At 36.8% G+C, this 21092-nt stretch overlaps 2 protein-coding genes across 3 annotated transcripts in view; both read left to right on the top strand.

The window, feature by feature from the left end:
• The window catches only part of LOC134753666 (fasciclin-3), a 294636-nt gene that overhangs the window by 172451 nt on the left and 101093 nt on the right, over positions 1–21092 (top strand). The gene's annotated exons all lie outside the window — the stretch shown is intronic.
• Positions 650–12501, top strand: LOC134753632 (uncharacterized). Of its 2 annotated transcripts, XM_063689567.1 has the most exons (6): positions 794–3518; positions 3954–4072; positions 4712–4852; positions 5657–6370; positions 6864–7023; positions 8304–12501. In XM_063689567.1, the coding sequence occupies exons 1-6, from the start codon at positions 3455–3457 to the stop codon at positions 8810–8812; spliced, it is 1707 nt and encodes a 568-aa protein (XP_063545637.1). In that variant the 5' UTR covers positions 794–3454; the 3' UTR covers positions 8813–12501. The 2 variants fall into 2 exon arrangements, 1 of the variants encoding a protein (XP_063545637.1); XR_010128835.1 differs by lacking the exons at positions 3954–4072; positions 5657–6370; positions 6864–7023; positions 8304–12501 and having other exon boundaries at positions 650–3518; positions 4712–5624.

Raw genomic sequence — 21092 nt, 5'->3', positions numbered from 1 at the left:
TTTTACTTTGAGACATTAGCAACTTCAAGAGCCTTTGCCAAAATAACAAAATAGAACTCTGCTGAATCTACACGGCTAAAGTTTGGGGGTTGACAGTGTTCACAACCACATTGATTTAAACCTTGTAATGTTAGCAACTTTGAGGACCTTTGTCAAAATAACAAAGAATAACTCTGCGAAATTTTCACAGTTAAGTTTTGTGCGGTTCGCAATGTTGGCCGCCACATTGTTTTTTACTTTGTGACATTACCAATTTTAAGCGCCTTTGTCAAAATAACAAAATAGAACTCTGCGGAATCTACACGGATAAAGTTTGAGGGTTGACAGTGTTCACAACCACATTGATTTAAACCTTGTAATGTTAGCAACTTTGAGGACCCTTGTCAAAATAACAAAGAATAACTCTGTGAAATCTTCACAGTTAAGTTTTGTGCGGTTCGCAATGTTGGCCGCGACATTGTTTTTTACTTTGAGACATTAGCAACTTCAAGAGCCTTTGCCAAAATAACAAAATAGAACTCTGCTGAATCTACACGGCTAAAGTTTGGGGGTTGACAGTGTTCACAACCACATTGATTTAAACCTTGTAATGTTAGCAACTTTGAGGACCTTTGTCAAAATAACAAAGAATAACTCTGCGAAATTTTCACAGTTAAGTTTTGTGCGGTTCGCAATGTTGGCCGCCACATTGTTTTTTACTTTGTGACATTACCAATTTTAAGCGCCTTTGTCAAAATAACAAAATAGAACTCTGCGGAATCTACACGGATAAAGTTTGAGGGTTGACAGTGTTCACAACCACATTGATTTAAACCTTGTAATGTTAGCAACTTTGAGGACCTTTGTCAAAATAACAAAGAATAACTCTGCGAAATCTTCACAGTTAAGTTTTGTGCGGTTCGCAATGTTGGCCGCCACATTGTTTTTTACTTTGTGATATTAGCAACTTCAAGAGCTTTTGTCAAAATAACAAAATAGAACTCTGCGGAATCTACACGGCTAAAGTTTGGAGGTTGACAGTGTTCACAACCACATTGATTAATACCTTGTGATTTTAGCAACTTTGAGAGAGCCTTTGTCAAAATCACAAAAGAGAACTCTTAACTACAAATTTTAAGTTGATTTACAATGTTTGCAGGTGTTACAAGGGTAAATAATCCAATAATAGGTTTTTGTTTTAACCTTTTCACCGCCAAAGACGGAAAATCACGTCAGCGGAAAGTCGTACCACTGACGCCACGACATTTGCTCCTATTAGAAAACCATACATTTGGTTTATTGCTTGGCGTCTGGTCTGAGTCACGTCGAATTACTTCGCTGCTTGGCGTTGAAACGGTTAAGACATATTAAATATACTAGCTGTTGCCCGCGACTTCGTACGCGTGGATTTGTATGTTGGTGGTTATATATTTTAAATGAGCATAGAACATTATGCAGCAAAAGATATCAGTAGGGACGGTAAATCATTTGTTAATAATTATACAGCGCATGAAATTTGTCTTTCACAAAGTACAAAGTTTCAAGCCCCTAGCTGAAAAAAATTGTTCGCGATATAAACCCTCTCAACACTCAGATTTTCAAGTCCACTATTTAAAAAAAATGTTCGCTCCCACTGCAAACTTTATTAATACAAACTTTTCAAACACGGTGCAATCAGTTTTCGTCTATTTTAATATAATGCCCTTTTACCAAGTTTCATGTTCCTAGCTAAAACGAAAACTTGTACTACATATAAACTTATATACATCCCCTTTTTAACACCCTTAAGGGTAGAATTATTAAGAACGTTGAAATAACCTTTTTTGTAATATTATACAATGCCTTTCTGAGAAATTTCAATAAGCATTTGTAATGAATTCAAACTTTCAACCCCTTTTTAACTCTTTTAAGGGATGAATATTTAAAAACGCTTAAATTACTTTTCTTGTATTCTAATAATATGCCTTCATACAAAGACTTCTTAGTCCTGTACTCAAAAAAAGGTTTGATCTCCATACAAACTATCAAATAGGGCTTACAAGTTACAAGGGAAGCTTACAAGTTTCCACACATTTTTTTTTTTCGTGGTTGGGTAGATAATGTGTTTGTGTTCCAAAAATTGGTAATTTCTAGAAAAAGGCTTCGTTTTTGGGACATGGTGTTGTATAACTTTTTAATGTGGAATTTAACAAGCTTTCGTTTCGCTATACACAGTATTCACATTAAACCCAGATATTCCGAGAAAAAAAGAAAAACCAAAAAAGACTTATACTTTTCAAGATGGCGTTTGATCCCCGTGGACCCGAAGCTCCAATTTTATGACACGCAAACAGGGATCCCTGAAATTGTAGGTGTCAAATTTCATTACTGTCACTATTATTTAAACCCCATTTAAGACCTAAAATCTGTTTTTGTAGTCACATTTTTAAGTTTTACACATTTTTCCTCCACTTATTTTAGTAAATTTGTATTGCATAGCACTCGTGTACTAATTATGGATCTACTGATGTCTATTTGATTGAAATCCACTCAATAGTTTAGGCGCTAGAAGTAAAAATATGATTTACTATTCGGCGGCTATTCAAGGCGGCTGTATTAATTTTGTCTGAGTCGTAGCACGGTACGCTTATCACCATGCCTGTCACGTTCTAACAAGTATGTGAGTGCGAAAGTGACGGACTTAGTGATAGGGGAAACCATGCTGCGCGGGCTCTAGATTTAGCGACAGCGTCAGTGACAACGTCATGCTCGCGGCCCGCCAGCGCCGCGCTCACAACCCGCCCGCACCGATCTCTCTAGATAAGCAATTATTACCTAAAATAGTTTTTAATCTAACTGCTCTTTGAATCTGTCAAATGCTCACACATAATAAATTATAACCTTCTGTACGTACTACGTGCTGCCCGCACAGCATGGTTTCCCCTATCACTAAGTCCGTCACTTTCGCACTCACATACTTGTTAGAACGTGACAGGCATGGTGATAAGCGTACCGTGCTATGACTCCACTCTCCAGGTTTGCAGTTTTTTATAAGGAACAACGTACTTAATTATTATTATTTGTACTTAGTACCTACTTACTAATGCCTTTACCCTAAAAACGGAATTCTAAGAAAGGTATTTGATTGCTCAAGTCGCAATGTTAGAATTGCGGAATTTACAAGGGAAAAATTTCTCAAGTTAATAATTTCACAACTTTTACATTGCGAAATAATATAAGCATTGCTAGAAACACAATGTTAACTTTGTTAAAATAGTGATGTTGACTAGTCCTTTGCAAAATTGACAAAAGAATCGTTCATTTCGCTGGCAACATTCGTACGGTTAGGATGCGTGACAAATCGCTAACAACGGAACGTATTTATTTAGTGATTATTATTGTCTTTTCAAACAACGAACCGTTCACGTTGTTAAAAATATAAGGAAATAGTTTCTTTAAAGTTAAGACAGTTATAGGTAAATAGTAAATATAAAGGATGGACGACTTAAGTGTGTTTCTGTTCAACTGTGATTTGATACACCTTTTTGGATCGCTAAACGGTAAGTTATAATTTGTATTTACATAGTTCTAACTAGTTACTATTGTAGTTAATGTAATGTGACTGTCGTTGCTAATCGATATTTGTTTCATCCTAATAAACTATTCGAAGTCGAAGATTTCTTAAATCGAATTTAAAACAATTATTTTTAGGTTATTTTTGAATTGCAATGTTGGACCATTTTTTTTTACACGACTGCCCAAATAAAGCAATGTATTGTTGTAGACATTATAGCTCCATCGAAATGGCCATTTACTTCTTATTTTTCTTGAAATCATGGAAAATACACGTTGCAATGAAATTATGGCACTTTGAAGCCCCATGGACAAATATATCTGCAAAAATATTGCCGGCATTGTTACCGCCATGACAGTGCAGTGTAGTGGGTTAAATTTATGCAATATGCAGTACTTATTATTTATCTCTATGCTTATAGATCAGGGCGCGGATCTCGATTTTTTATTGAACGCAAACGACCATGAGTTGTCGTTATTGGTCCCGGCAGCAGTTCAAAAAGGGAAACTGCGTATGGCGTTAGACCGTGAGAGAGAACGCGTGAGCAGTTTCATTTTTTCGTATACCTACTTGATTCAAAATTTAGATGTTTTCATTACTTTGAATCAATTTTTAACCGACTTCAAAAAAGGAGGAGGTTATCAATTCGACCGTTTTTTTTTTTGTATGTATGTTACGTCATAACTCCGTCATTGGTGAACCGATTTGGAAAATTGTTTTTTTTGTTTGAATGTGTATAGTCCCAAGTTGGTCCCGTTTTTGTCAAAACCCAGTTTTGATGATGGGATCCATGAGGAATCCAGGGAAAAATTCTTGAATCTTATAGGCATACATATAGCGATTTTTGTATTTTCATTAATGAATCTAGTATTCACGTTCAGAAAAACTGACATTTAATGAAGTGGAACTGCTGATGATGATCAAAACGAAACTCTTTAACGATGCATAGTTCACTTTGACGATTTGTCCTCTTCGTTATGTTTACTAAGCCAGTAAGATTTATAAAGAATTTTTTATCAAGGTTAAGTCTGATGATGGAGATACAGCGACTTTTGTATTTTCATCAATAAACTAAGCATTAACAATTAAATAGTGCCATTTGATAAATAAATAAAAATAAATAAAATAATGTGAATGGGCATTATGGTTAAATTAATCACTCCTAATTTTATTTTATAGAGAGGAGTTACAAAAGATCCGAGGGATGTAGATGTACAGCAAGTTATAGCTCCAATTAAAAAGCAAGACTCCTTTGTGATTCCATCAAGTAGCCAAAAATCTAGTACATCCTCTGTTGTTACAACATCAACTGAATTATTGGTAATTATAATAATATTTATCTTTACTCTGTATTTAAGGTGGATCATGTTTTTGTTATGCAGAGGGAGTCAACTGTCTGTTCAATCCCCGGTCAGGGCAAATATTTGTGTGATAAACACGAGTATTTGTTCCTGAGTCTTAGGTGTTTTCTATGTATTAAACTATATAAGTATTTATATCGTCACTAGTACCCATATTACAAGTAGGCCAGGAAATAAATACATTTCACAGAATAATTATATTAAGGTACATTATTATTTTGGGTCAAATTATTTCAACTTATTTTAATACGAATTACTCCGACTAATTTATAATACATTTAATTATAATCATATATTTTTAGGGTTCCGTACCCAAAGGGTAAAAACGGGACCCTATTACTAAGACTCCGCTGTCCGTCTGTCTGTCTGTCACTAGGCTGTATCTCATGAACCGTGATAGCCAGACAGTTGTCATTTTCACAGATGATGTATTTCTGTTGCCGCTATAACAACAAATACTATAAAGTACGGAACCCTCGGTGCTCGAGTCCGACTCGCAATTGGCCGGTTTTTTACTATCCAAAAGATTAAAAGTGTAAGCTATTTCTATCATATGTAGTCAATATGAATGTTTTGTTTTTAAGTCTAAAATAAATAAATAACGTTTAGTTTGGGACTAGGTTGATTTTCTGAATAAGATTGTCTCCAAATATTTATTTTATGTATTTATTTTATGTAAATATTATGATTGTGCCCAAATAGTAAATACCCACATGACGTGACTTCTAGTTCTTTAGTAACTTAGTGCTTACTTGATTTTCAGGAATGGGACATCAATTGTGACGATTTACAGTTTATAGATGCAAGCAAACTCATAGGGGCTATAACTGGCGGAAATCTTAAACAAATTTTAGAGACATCCAGTATTGGGAAACCTCTAATCAATAAAAAGGTATTATCGTCTAGTGACCGAAAGATACTGACGGCCCTTATTGTTGAGGCTGAGGTGCGGAAATTGAAAGAAAACACTGACCCAATACGAAAAGAAACCTGGGATACGTGGACATCAGAAATTATAAAGCTTTTCCCAGGTGAAACAAAGGGGGTATATTATAATCCTTTTCGTCTTGTTGATGGAAAAGCTATCCAGGCCAGTGGCCTGATAGTGAACCGATTAATAACAGTACGCAGAAAATTAAATGCAGAAATCCGCAGCCGCAGCAGAAGTCGTAACAGCAGTAATAGCGACAAGAGCAGCGACAGCAGCGGAGACCAAAACAAGAGAAAAAAATCTGCTGTCAAATCTTCTAATGCACGGGTTAGACCTTTTCCTGACACCTTTCAAACAATAAGTACCAATCAAGACTCTGAAAAAGATACCGTGCAGTGGTTGAAGCACTCTTCTTCACCGAGAGAATTGGTAGAAACAAAATGGAACAGTTGTCTACATGAACGCATGGCTGCACTGCAAGAAGGCGACCATGTTAGTTATTTGAGCATCTTCCCAGCACTGCAATGTCCTTGGGGCTATGAATTGGTGAGTCAATAATAATACTAATCAATCAAGTGTCATCATGCCAGACTTCATGACATCACCAGGCAGAAGTCATCAATTTGTGTTAAGTTATTTTTATACCCAACTGCCGAAAGGAGGTTAAGTTTTTCAAGCGTATGTATGTATGTATCTTTAATTATTTGGCACGCTCTACTGCCTAAACCATTTAGCGGAGTTTAACATATGAGGTGTCATTACATTTGTCTCAGTTTTGCGAGTAAATCCATACTAATATTATAAATGCGAAAGTGTGTCTATTTGTGGCGGGTGGAGTCGCGGGCTAGTAGATTATAGGTATATTATTATTATGCAGTCGGGTTATTGATTTTCATTTTAAATACTCATATATACACTAGCAACATTTCTCGTTGTATGATTATGAATGATGATTGATGACTAGCAACATTTTTGATTTTGTGAAAGAGCTTTTAAGCTCTACTTGAATAACAAATGTTTGATTTCTGTTTATTTTCAGCTGGCCAGTGACTTTGACAAAATATACCCTGAAATAGAAGGAAAGTTCGACGAAAATTTCCCGGTAGTGAAAGGTCGCCTGCTATCATTACTAGATGAGAAGGCTCAACAGCTAACACGACCTGACACTTCTATTCAAACTGTTTTGGATCTTGCAACTTGTAAGTTATATTATCGTTTTTTTGTCAAATAGTGTCTTTATTGCCTCTATATGTAAATACAGTATGTACAGTGAGCTTCGAAATTGCATACACTGTACATACTAGGGTGGCTCTAAAAAACCTTTTGTTTTATTTTGTTACACTCATTATGCTGAAAAAATATTCCCAATTTTGTAACTTTAACTACAAGAGGATGCGTATTTATTATTTAGATTTTTATTTATGTATCTGTTTACACACCATTTGAACATTTGATTTATAAGTTTTGAAGTAAAAAAAAACAATTTCATTTCTATTTTTTGTAATTTTTCAAAAGGTAGATTTTTTAAATTCACCTAAAAATTCATAAAAATTTGAAATAAAAATGGTTTTTTACTTAATAACTTATAAATCACATTTTCAAATGATGTGAATAAAAATTGTAGTTGAGATAAAGTTGAACCACCCTGGTACATACGTTTTATTTGTTCAGCCATATAGATTATATAGAAGTAAGTACCTAAGCATAACGTTCAAGTTCTTGCAAGGGGCTCGAGTTTGTTAATATTCTTACTCCCGGAGTAACACAGAATCACACTTGCGAAGAAAAAACTAAATTTTATGCGAAAAAATTCTTAAATACGGTGACATTTCAAACATTCGTCCGCCATTTGTGATTTTTTGACAAGTTAGGCATCTAAGGCACATACCCATCCGGCATTCAGCCACGATTGAAAATTGTGTAAGAATATTATTTTGAACAGCTATTAAATTAATTAACCGAAATATCTAATTATAAACGTCAGTATTTTAAAAGTAAAACTCATGTATACCTACTTGGTTCATATTAAGTAGTAATAGTAGTAGTTATGACATAATAAAAAAAAAGCTGTAACTCCCTAGAGAGTTACACCTTTTTTTCACAATCCATAACTCCTGCGGGAACAATATAGGCCTTTGTCCTTTAGTACACCTGCATGATATTAGATCTTTTTCGAGCAAGTGTGATGAAAATAACATATTATATACAGGGTAGATTTTTTTAACGACACCTGTAGGCCGAGCACATGATTGACGCGACAGTATCTCGCCGCGAGATAGACTACCCGTCTTTTACTAACTGTATGAATTTAAAGGGGACGGGTAGTCTATGTCACGGCGAGATACTCTCGCGCCAATCATGTGCTAGCCCGGCTGGAAGTGAAGTAGGTACTATAGATAGAGGAGATGACGAATTTTACTCAATAGAAACTTTACCTTAAGTAATCGTTAACCATACTAAGTATTAATTATTTTTGCAGCGGGGGAGGAACAAGCGAATGTTGCGACTTTTCTGGCAGTTCCCCTGTTGCTGAAACAAATGCACACTGTTCCCGTGAAAGGAGTCAGAAAACCCTGGAACCCGTCTAGATTAGAAGTAAGCAACGCGTTTTTAAGCTTGGTGCCATCTACATCGGACCTTCAAAGCCACTTCAGTGAACGGAAGGCCACATTGCAGGAAAAAAAATTGCCTGTTCTTCCATATTTGGTTGCTGTTGGGGCTTGCTGGCAGGATGTTACGCAGTATGATTTAATAATCTCTGAAGACATCAGGTACACGTTTCCCAGCATTTGTAAAGCTGTTTCAAATACTTTTAAGATTCTATGGGCATTAGACTTACCATATTCAAAAGATTGTGCCCCAGTCTGGATGTTTATCCAAAGAAGTATATATGTAATGAAGAGCAAGTTTGACACTGAAGGCACTCCTATGCTAGATTTGCTTGCTTCTGTTTCTAACAGGCACGATGGTGCTGTGTGCAATATGTAAAAGGTCTTTTGTCCAAATGAAGCAATTTAAAACCCATTTTACATTTTATCATCCAGGTAAATGTTATATTTGTCCAAACATGGATTGTGGGAGAACTTATCAACTCTACAATTCATTTAGGCGTCATTATTTGAAAGAACATTCAGATTCTTCTATGTTACAACAGGCTTCAAGTGTACAGGATTTTGCTATTGGACAAGAGACCTCTCCCGTGAATAATGATCCATTACATAATGTGTGTAGCGCAACCGAGTTTCAAATTAAAGAAAATAATAGTACTATACAGAGTGATAGCAAACACAACACACCGCCGCTAAGCGACAGTTTAGGTCAACTTTTCTCATCCCTGTATAGTAATCCCCATTTGCCGAACAATGTGCTAGATACAGTTTATAGCGGTATTCACAACATGTTCACTATGTCAATCAGACCTCTGTTACCAGTAACTTCTAGCTCTGCCGTAGCAAAACTGACAACCGATCTAGAGATGTTTAGTTCAACTTATAAACGACATCAGTTCTTTGAAAGTAAGGGTACTTTAGTTAATCCTGAGCCTTATACTGTAGGGCGACGATTTGATTACGTAAAAAAAAAAGGTAAAACTTATTACCAAGCAGTAGAGTGCATAGCCCATAAAATACCTATTAGAGATGTGTTGCACAAATTTTTTTCGTTGCCTAACATACTTCATGAGACCATCGATGCTATGAAAAAACTGATGGCTCATGACACGTCAAACAGTATAGAGCATTATATGCATGGTTCATTTTGGAGACAGAAAAATCATGGAGATAAGATAGTCATGCCCATATTTTTGCAAATTGACGATTTCGAGACTTTGAACCCTTTGGGTAGTCATAGTGGTGTGCACAAACTAGGAGCCGCATACATTTCTCTTCCTTGCCTGCCGTACTATTGTGCCTCTCTGTTAGGTAACATATTTTTAGTCTTACTCTATCATTCCACTGACAGAGTGGAATTTGGGAATCGTATAATATTTCAGCCCCTGATTGACCAGTTTAATGATTTATTTAAGCATGGAATAGTTTTTGATTTGCCAGATTTCAAGGGCACAATTTACTTTGAGTTGTCATTAATTTTAGGAGATAATTTAGGCTTGCATAGTGTTTTAGGATTTGTTGAGAGTTTTTCAAGCAATTTTCCTTGCAGAACATGCAAAGTAGAGAAAAAAGTCATGGCTAATCAGGTTTATGAAGATGAATCTCTCTTAAGGACCGAGTCAAATTACCAGGATGATTTAAAAACGAATAATTCATCTCTGACAGGCGTCAAAGAAAAATGTATATGGCTCGACATAGAAAATTTTAATTTATTTTCGCAAATGGGTTTTGATGTAATGCATGACATGCACGAAGGCTGTGCCAAATACGTCATGTGCTCTTTACTTGTGGTTTTTGTAGACAAAATGAAATATCTTACAATTGATATTGTTAATAACAAAATTTCCTCATTTCAATACGGTCCCGATAAAAAAGATAAGCCCGTCACGCTGGCCATGTCCAATTTACGAAAAGGCAATATACGTTTAAATGCTGCCGAAATGAGCACATTTTGCAAGTATTTTGGTGTAATGTTTGGTGATTTCATTCCAAGACATAATAAATATTGGCAACTGTATATTCAATTAATGACTGTTTTAGATTTTATTATGTCACCCCGTTTTGTATCTGAGCAAATAGACTATTTTAAGTATATGATCGCTGACTTTTGCGAAATGTACATCACACTGTTTAACCAAAGTCTTAAGCCTAAATTTCACAATTTACTGCACTATCATTCGGCAATGTTACGTTTTGGTCCCTTGAGATTTCTGTCTTCAATGCGCTACGAAGCTAAACATCGCTTCAACAAGTTAGCTGCAAAATCAACAAATAACCGAATTAACATGACACTGACAGTAGCTCGAAAGCATCAGTTGATGTTAAATGACATATTCTTGAAAGAAACTATTCGTTCGCCTCTTTCGTTTGGGGGCCAAGCAGAAGTACCAGTTAGTGAATGTAAACAGATTTTAGATCAAATGCAATGGTCAGATATTACAAAATTATATAAAGTGAGTTGGGCGGCAAAGTGTTCCGAGCGCTACCAAGTAAATTCTGTAATAGTTACTGCTATTAATGAAGAAAACATTTATTTTTCCAAAATTGATGACATATATGTTGATGGAGTGTCTAAGATTAGTTTCAAGGCTAAGCCTTTACAAACAATTGGTTTTGATAATCATTACCATGCTTATAATGTACTGGACTCATTACAATCATCACACATATACATTGATCAAGACACCATGCAGTATCCGTTTTTGTGCAACTGTGTAGTCATTGGGCATAACATTAATCTTCCTGAGTATCATATCGTACTCAGTAAACCGATTTAATTAACCCAACTAGAGTAAGATTTAATAATTTGTAGTAATAGTAAGTATGATTACAATTACTTATGCAGGTATAATGCATACCCTAACTCAGTTTAGTAAATTAAGTTCAAAAGGGCCGTGGAACATTACAGTGTTAACAATTCCTATTTTAAACATATTTTTGTTCGTATTTTATTTTACAGGAAGTAATCAAATGTTATATTACGGTAAATATGTAATGATTATTGATGGGAATAGCCCTCATTATGAAAACAGTTTTGTTCATGCAGTGATAATATGCTAATAACCCAAAAAAAAATAAAAAATCTGCGGATATAATTCGTGGTTTGGAAAATCCCCCCCCCTACACCCTCGAGGACTTTTAGTATGTTTATCTGGACACCACAAGGTATAAATAACTATACCAATTTTCAAAACAACACGAATTATTTCTGCTGATTGATATTTTCGGCTTAATTTGACGTGGCTATAAGTTTAGTTTCTATTTAAACGATATGTAACTACAGTTGTGGCCCTAAGCGCCACTTGCACCATCCTACTAACTAATGAGGGGTTAACCGGTTAACCCCTCATTAGTTAGTAGGATGGTGCAAGTGGCGCTAGATTGTTGTGTTAGGAAACACCTTGCATGTAAGTAGTGACCTGATGTATGAATAGCGTTGTCACTATAATATTGACAGTAAGGTACAGAACTGCACGGGGTGGGTCACGTTATACTGTTGTTGGTTATTACCAGTACTTAGGTTAGGTTAGGTTAGGTTAACAGCAGGTAGATATATCGTCGGGTGATAAGCAAAAGTCACTAAGTACCACCACAAGTTCATAGCCATAGTGAACCGTAATATTATGCGAATAAGGTTGATTTTTGTTTAATTATTTTTCAGTAGTTAGTGAGTTTTGCTTGTTACCTGACGGTATGCTAATTATTATTATTTGTTCACATTTAGCGGGTTCGATTCCCGGATCAGCCAGGCGATTTTTCTTAATTATTTGCAATTCGTATTGTTTTGAAATAAAAATGAAAGGAAGCTATTTTTACTTCTACTCGTCAAATATATGGTCATACTTCTAATCCATTCGCATCCATTTAACTTTGAAATAGTAGGTACAGTCAGCTTCAAATAGCCAGCCAAAGTCGCCAAATATGTCGCAACACACCCTTCTTGCCATGGGAATAAGGTTGTGTTTCGATATATTTGGCGAGTTGTCACCAAATATTTGACGAGTGGAAGTAAAAATAGCTTCATTTCTATATTTATTTAAAAACAATACGAACTACATTCAAAGAATTTGAAAAAAGTCGCCTGGCTGATCCGGGAATCGAACCCGCTTTTTTAGTACTTCTAAAGCGGGTTCGATTCCCGGATCCCGCTGACGGTACTTCTGTATAGTGGCTAGAGGGTAAATAGTATTTAAATAGGTATTTTAGTGTTGAATAATAATCACTTTTATATTCGACTCCGTATATTAAAATAACCAGTTAACTGTACAATGGTTCAGGCGGGACTGGCGTCCCGTTGATCCGTTCCTACGGATATGGGTTTTGGCTAATCAGATCAAATCGCGGTGCACGCGCGCTTGAATATGAGCTGACATAGCTTAACTGTTACTATACCGCTAAATGTGAAAAACAAAAAAAACCTTTCAATTTTACTGTACCGATCGAAAGGCTCAATCAAAGGGTTCTTCAAAATAACATAGCATCTTAAATAAATGTATGTAATTAAGCCTTCCGATCGGTACAGTAAATTGCAGGTCTTTCTTTCATTTAGCGGGTTCAATTCCCATTTTCGAAACACCGAGTGTTTGTTTTTGATTTACATATTAGTAAATAGTTGATTTTTCACTGGAAACTTTTAGTTTCCCATTATTATCTACATTATTTGTATTTTAGTGGGCAACATTTTTTTCTATTCTTACGGACCTGCAAACGTTTTTTAATAATAAAAGTTAGTTTTATAAATATTGTTGTATTTTTTCAGGTAGCTATTGTCGTTCGCGACTTTTGGCATTGCTAGTTCTGCAATGTTGAACGTAAACATTGCTATCCCCGCGATATTCCACTGCGGAGCTAGCAACGTCAGCATTGCTATCCCCGCAATATTCCACTGCGGAGCTAGCAACGTCTGAATTGCTATCCCCGCAATATTCCACTGCGGAGCTAGCAACGTCAGCATTGCTATCCCCGCAATATTCCACTGCGGAGCTAGCAACGTCAGCATTGCTATCCCCGCAATATTCCACTGCGGAGCTAGCAACGTTAGCATTGCTATCCCCGCAAAATTCCTCTGCGGAGCTAGCAACGTCAGCATTGCTATCCCCGCAATATTCCTCTGTGGAGCTAGCAATGTCAGCATTGCTATCCCCGCAATATTCCTCTGCGGAGCTAGCAACGTCAGCATTGCTATCCCCGCAATATTCCTCTGCGGAGCTAGCAATGTCAGCATTGCTATCCCCGCAATATTCCTCTGCGGAGCTAGCAATGTCAGCATTGCTATCCCCGCAATATTCCACTGCGGAACTAGCAACGTCAGCATTGCTATCCCCGAAATATTCCTCTGCGGAGCTAGCAACGTCAGCATTGCTATCCCCGCAATATTCCACTGCGGAACTAGCAACGTCAGCATTGCTATCCCCGCAATATTCCACTGCGGAGCTAGCAAAGTCAGTATTGCTATCCCCGCAATATTCCACTGCGGAGCTAGCAACGTCAGCATTGCTATCCCCGCAATATTCCTCTGCGGAGCTATCAACGTCAGCATTGCTATCCCCGCAATATTTCACTGCGGAACTAGCAACGTCAACATTGCTGTCCCCGCAATATTCTACTGCGGAACTAGCAGCGTCAGAATTGCTATCCCCGCAACATTCCACTGCGGAGTTAGCAACGTCAGTATTGCTATCCCCGCAATATTCCACTGCGGAGTTAGCAACGTCAGCATTGCTATCCCCGCAATATTCCACTGCGGAACTAGCAACGTCAACATTGCTGTCCCCGCAATATTCTACTGCGGAACTAGCAGCGTCAGAATTGCTATCCCCGCAATATTCCACTGCGGAGCTAGCAAAGTCAGTATTGCTATCCCCGCAATATTCCACTGCGGAGTTAGCAACGTCAGTATTGCTATCCCCGCAATATTCCATTGCGGAGTTAGCAACGTCAGCATTGCTATCCCCGCAATATTACACTGCGGAGCTAGCAACGTCAGCATTGCTATAACCACAATATTACACTGCGGAGCTAGCAACATTAACATTGCTATCCCCGCAATATTATTCTGCTGAGCTAACAATATCAACATTGATGACTTCTCTATTCCGTCTTTCAACTTTGCTAAAACTACGACTTCAAAGTAGTTTATATAACGAAGTTCACTTGATAAAACCACAAAATAAAAATTGCTAAAATAGCTATGTTCGGAATAGGCATCAAAGAAAAATTGTTAAAAACTAAATTTGTTAAATTAACAATGTTCATATTGCAATGTAAAGATTTGCTAAATTAGCAATGTTATAAATCACAACTTTTACTATGTATTATTGTCAACGTTATTTCACAATGTCGACATTGCTGAATATTCACAAAGTTAAAATTGCAAAATAGGAGCAGACAGAGTCAAATTGCGAGAAATGTTACGTTGTGAAATTAGCTATATGATTTTTCACAAAGTTGAAATTGCGAAATAGGAGCCGACAGAGTAAAATTGTGAAAAATTCGACTTTGTGAAATTCGCTATGTGCTTTTTCACAAAGTTAACGCTTTCGCTTTGTCATTTACGCAATTTTTTTTCGCAAAATTAAGCTTGCTGCGCCCGCAATTTGACTCTGTCGGCTCCTATTTAGCAACGTTTTTTTGTTATTTTCACAATAGTTTTCTCTGAGTGCACTACGAAAATAATAGTCTTTTTGGATTGATTGAATGGAGTGAGCATTCTATGTCTTCTTAATTCTCTTTGGTTAGACAACAAAATCATTCCTGTTCCGAACTCATAAATCCAAAGCCACATAGTTCCAAATTGCTTCTTTACAGTTATAATTAAATATGGACTTTAAATTCAATGCAGTAAAGTCTCAATTCAAATCTCCATAGTTGTACCGTCGTCGGTTGACTGTGCGAGAACCTTATTGGTTAAAATGTAAGGTCCATGATTGGTTGATTTGTTGTTAATACTGTTATTTCGTCTAATGGCATTTTAATAGACAAAGAGCTAGTTCCGGAAAAATGTATACCATTTTAAGAGAAATGCAATAAATAAATCGCCTTTGTATGTGATATATTTTTAAACCTGTCTTAGGTACAATAAAGTGTATAAATACATTAATATTTTTGGGACAATTTTACACAAATCGACCCAGTCCCACAGTAAGCTCAATAAGTCTGTTATTCTTTATTGTATTGCAGTCATGTTCATAATACATTAGGTGTTACAGTTTGAGGATGGTAGGTAGGGCACTGTTAGGGCACTCAATTTTCTTAAGTCTAGGTAATTACATGCATCTCATACAAATAGCAATAAAATTTATATTTATAATTTTATATTTTATCGACGTTTATGCAACGTTAAATGTCAAGTTCGTTTAGAAAATTAGTAAAATAATAAAATAATGATGCTAAATATTAAATGTTAAATGTCCAGGTTAATTTATAAATAGATTTAAATAATGTGAAACAATATAGTTAATGTTAATTAGTTATGTCATTTTTGTCATTTTATTGTAGGGAGTAGACGACGATTATGCATCGTCAAAATTCTTTTCGTTGACTTGTTTTTGACTACTCTGTCACGCTTCTTTTTTCGCCTTTTATCAAATAAATTAAAACAATTGAGTGCATATTGAGTGCTATTGCATGTCCTTCTAGCTGTAGATGTGTAGATAATAATTATCTTGAGAAAAATTAAAAACTAAATTTTACCCCATACAAAAAGATCCACTCCGTCACATTTTTTGGGGACAAAAAACAAGAGAACGAAAAGAATTTTGACCCAATTGTATAAAAATAAATGTTCTTATTAGTTTTGTGTAGCAATGGGTTATTTGTCTCATTTTTGAAAATATCTAGCCTCAGAACTGCCTCATTCAAATAATAGTCACGCCTAAACAATGATTTTCAAGTTTTCTTGGATCATAGTTATAGTTGTGTGTTGTGTGGTTTTATGGTACCTTATTACGGTCTTAGCTCTTGGGCTATAGATGGCGTGAGCGTAATGGAGTACTAGTGGGGCTGAAATAATAGAAATTAGACTGAGTTCGGGGTAATTCACACGAAACTCCGTAACGGAACTATGTATATTTAGAGCAGACACCATAACTGAATCATTACCCCTTAAAAATTAATATAATAATTCAATATACGCGATATAATCCGTTTTCGTAGTTTTATTTCATGAGTAACTATCGCGGTAACCGAAGACAATATTACATTACCCTTTAATTTTATATCTTCATGGTGGCCCTTTGGTGACCCAATCTTGGTTGTCCTCCTCTTCCCTGTTCTTCCACTGCCGTCGATCTTATGCCCGATTCATCCAGTCCCGACCGTGTCGTCGTACTAACAATTTTTAGCATTAGTTGCCAAGTGGACCCCAGGCTCCTATGAGCCATATGGCAAACCGGGACAACGCGAGGAAGATCTCCTTATATGATGTTTTTCTAAAAGGCGTTGATATTCGTAGACGTGGAAAAAATATATGTAGTTCTGGACTATATTATCTTTAATATCATAGCTTCCGATACACGAATTATGACAGTTCGCTCGATACAATTAATTCCCAAAGTAACCTCTAACTCGGACTTTTAATCCAACTTTACTCGGTTATTTATTATGTGATACTATAAACAAAAAAAGAAGAAAAAACAATCTTAACTTTAATAGTAATTTCATAGCTTTCGAATTTCGATATTGTAGGGTAACGTTTTTAAAATAAATAAAAATCGACAAAATTTGATCAAAATGGACACTTGGCGCGCATGCTCTTTCCCGTTCTTTCTTGCGAAATGTGACAGAGACAGCGGCAAACCGATGGAACGGCCTTAATAATACTTTTTTTATAAATGGGCTCCAGTTTGCGTTCAATAGTACAGTCGCCATCAGATATATCGGAGCGGCCGAGGTGCTCAAAAATATCTGAACACGCATGCACTTAACGCCTTGACAATAGAGGTATGGCGACTGTACCTATCTACCGCACTCTATTTGTTTTATCATAGAGCAATTTAATTAGAGCATACAGTAACTGGGGCATCCTTTCAGTAACTTACCCCTTCCTCAGTCAAAAACCTTGCACAATGCACAATGTGTAAAAAATCGTATAAAGACATTTTCATGTGTGATATGTTTGTGTGCGTCCAAAATAAGTGATTTTTATTCAAATGACAGATATTTTTTTTGCATGTGTGAGTATTGTTTTGCAGTGGTTTTGCATGTGTTATTTCTTCACCTCCCCTCAAAATTTGACAGACATTTTTGTACGCGAACACGACATATAATGCTTCTCCACTTTTTGTATGCTCTAAGTTATACATATAAAGACATTTCTTCGTTCTTTAAGCTATTATCTGTGATTTGTATACTTGTTCTTTCACATTTTTATTTAAAGTCGTCGTCAATAGAACTTGCAAATAATATAAACAAATAAGACAGATTTTGTTAGCGTTTGACACATACTGACATAACCTATCATTCATACCATGGAGACTATATAAAGGAGCCAAATCTCAATGTATGAAAAGTGTCCATCAAAAAACAGTAATTAGGCGGCGCCACCATACACCGAAATACTACCAAAAACAACCTACGTAATTTGGTCGAGTTATTTGTTGCCTTATATGGTTCATGTTATACTCATGTCCCAGAGCCTAACTAGCGCCACCGGAGAGATTAGGAACTATTATTTAAAGCTGAAAGCGGTCACTTTTACAACAATTCTGCCATAAGAGATTGCGATCCTTTCTATACCATCCATAACAACGACTTTAAATGCATTTTGTAATGTAACTAATGATGAGTTGCCTGAATAAACATTATTCTATTCTATTCTATTAGAGAATGGGGAGGGAGGGAATACTTTTAACGCGAAGTTTCATCCGGTTTTGATGATATCGACTATCACTATCATCCTGTGTCGAAAGCCTAAAAGTCCAAGCTTTTATCTCCGGCCGCTCAAAGCTTAGAAAGCTCGGTTAAGCCATCGAAAGTGCCCGCGCCGCTTTCACGAAGTGAACGGATTGCGACTAAAAGTCAAACCCTTGTGATTAATCGTTGGCATGACTATTGAAGAGTGCGAATTGAATTTGTTTGTGCTAGATTGATTCAAAAGGCGTAGAATGAAAGTTATTAGTTGAAATCTCATAAAGGTTATAGTCCATTTCTCGAACAATATGTATTAGTTGATGTCTATAGAAGGTCTACGGTACAAAAGGTAGAAGAAAGGTAGAAGCTACAAAAGTGCTTGTTGCTAGGCCTATTTGAATAAAGAATATTTTGACTTTGACTTGACTACGTTTCAGCTTGGGGAAAAAAATATTTCTTACTAGCTTTTGCCCGCGACTTCCTCTGCGTGGAATTAGTAATTTGGGTACCTTAATTCTTAAACAAATCTGCTTTTTAATCCATCCTTTTTTCACCCCCAAATTGGTCCACACTATACATTTCCGCCCCATTTTTTACACCCTTAAGGGATGATTTCGGGGATAAAAGTTATTCTATATCCTTTCCCACAGCTATCCCACAGCTATCCCCACAGCTATCCCCATACCAAGTTCTGGGTGAGTTCTGGGTTAAAAAGTATCCTATATCCTTCTCCGGGACTCAAACTATCTGTATACCAAATTTCAACTTAATCGGTTCAGCGGTTTAAGCGTGAAGAGGTAACACACAGACAGACAGACAGACAAACTTTCGCATTTATAATATTAGTATGGATTAGTATGGATTTGAACTAAATCGGTTCAGCGGTTTATCGGTTATGGAAAGCATCACGTGATCACCTGTCATATCATAGAAAAGTAAGCGCCGGAAGCTCAGGCCCGGACACGGCCCGGTCTAACGTGAGTCACCCTTAAGTCGTACGGCTGACGCCAATGTGGCAAGATTGTCACAATCATCTACTAAATATTGCCTGCATTTTAGTTTTGTCAACTATGAACGTCACGCTTCTATTATTAATATAATGTTATTGTGCACAGCCTAAGCTATTAAAATCGCTGCCAACTCAGCTTGGTCTGACACTAATATTATTAGTCTACAAACCGTCAAATCGTACGGGTTTCCATGATCTTACTGACCAAACTTTATATGACAACAACAGAATTGTTAAAAGAAAAAAACCGGCCAAGTGCGAGTCGGACTCACGCACCGAGGGTTCCGTACTTTTTAGTATTTGTTGTTATAGCGGCAACAGAAATACATCATCTGTGAAAATTTCAACTGTCTATAGCTATCACGGTTCATGAGATACAGCCTGGTGACAGACAGACAGACGGACAGACGGACAGACGGACGGACAGACGGACAAACGGACAGACGGACGGACAGACGGACAGACGGACGGACAGACGGACAGCGGAGTCTTAGTAATAGGGTCCCGTTTTTACCCTTTGGGTACGGAACCCTAAAAACGTATGGAAATTTTGAGACGTTACTTCTGAAATTGCTACAAAAGTTATTGCCAATTATCACGACATTTAAATAATAACGGGGCGTTAATTTTTTTTGACTCGATATCATAATAATAATATCAACATTAAAGCGCGCTATACACGCACTGTCACATGTCACTTTCAATTAGTGGATTGGGTGTAAACATTAACCTACTTTTTTCAGCGTTATTGGGTAAGGCGGGGTTATTAGCGTAAAATAAGGAGGGTCTGAGTCTAATTGGGTCGGGTTAGGGATGGGTCATACATATATAGTTTGGCAAATCAATTTGACAGTTTAAAACGGCGGCAAATTTTAAAAATGTTGGTCCAAATGTTTGATTTCCCATACAATACAATAGATTCATAGAACACACACACATCTCAATAGAAGAAAACAAATAGAGGTAAACAACAGGCGGTCTTATCGCTAAAAAGCGCACTTTTCCAGACAAACTTTATGTAGCGGAAATTAATAACTTTACACATATCATTGGTGTAATACTCTACGTGTATATGTTGATGGACGGAGAGCGAATGGTAGACCCAAAAAGCGTTGGATGGATTGTGTGAAAGAGGATATGAGAAAGAAAGGAGTGAGTGCTGAGGTGACGAAAGATAGAGGAGAATGGTAGAGGAAAACATGTTGTGCCGACCCCACATAACGTGGGATAAGGGCAGGAAGAAGAAGGAGAGTGGTGTAATACTCTGTAAGATACATGCGATGGTTTTCCCTTGGGCCCAGAGTCGACGTTTTCCTTTAATTAATTAATTGACAGAACGTAAAAATTTTAGTTGTTATTACTTGACCTATTCTAACTTCCGCGCCGTTTGCAACAAAATATATCCTAATAAAATATGAGTTGTACATAATACCCGCCTTGGCAAATATACGATCACTTATAATATTAAAAATGGCGGTTACGAGTTACGGGTGCGGCGCCGCGCCTCCGCTAAAAACGAGTATCACTTAGCGTGTTGCCATGAATGTTTGTTGACCGAGCAAGGCTAAGGTCTCCGTTTTAGCTTGCGAAATTCTTTCGTATGTCCGGATGTTCTCGTTTCGTCTACTGGCAAGCGAAACTGATCCTTTCGGGCATTCTCGCCATTCTCGGTTCCGTTCGGCTCTGCATTGCTACGAGCAATTATTAGGGTTGGTACAACTTGACGTCCTTTTGCCTGCACAACCACAGATAAGATAAATGACTTGAATTTTGACAACCCTAAATAGCCGAATGGGAAAGC

This window comes from Cydia strobilella, chromosome 27 (assembly GCF_947568885.1).
Source record: "Cydia strobilella chromosome 27, ilCydStro3.1, whole genome shotgun sequence".
In the NCBI taxonomy this organism is placed as follows: Eukaryota; Metazoa; Arthropoda; class Insecta; order Lepidoptera; family Tortricidae; genus Cydia; species Cydia strobilella.
The sequence above is the reverse complement of the archived record's forward strand: the minus strand, read 5'-3'. Positions and strand labels throughout refer to the sequence as shown.

Excerpts from the sequence above, each read along its gene's own strand:
- LOC134753632 (XM_063689567.1), top strand. The coding sequence starts at position 3,455 with ATGGACGACTTAAGTGTGTTTCTGTTCAACTGTGATTTGATACACCTT. Across the intron at positions 4,073-4,711 it reads TAGACCGTGAGAGAGAACGC|AGAGGAGTTACAAAAGATCC; the intron begins GTGAGCAGTTTC and ends TTTATTTTATAG. Across the intron at positions 6,371-6,863 it reads GTCCTTGGGGCTATGAATTG|CTGGCCAGTGACTTTGACAA; the intron begins GTGAGTCAATAA and ends GTTTATTTTCAG.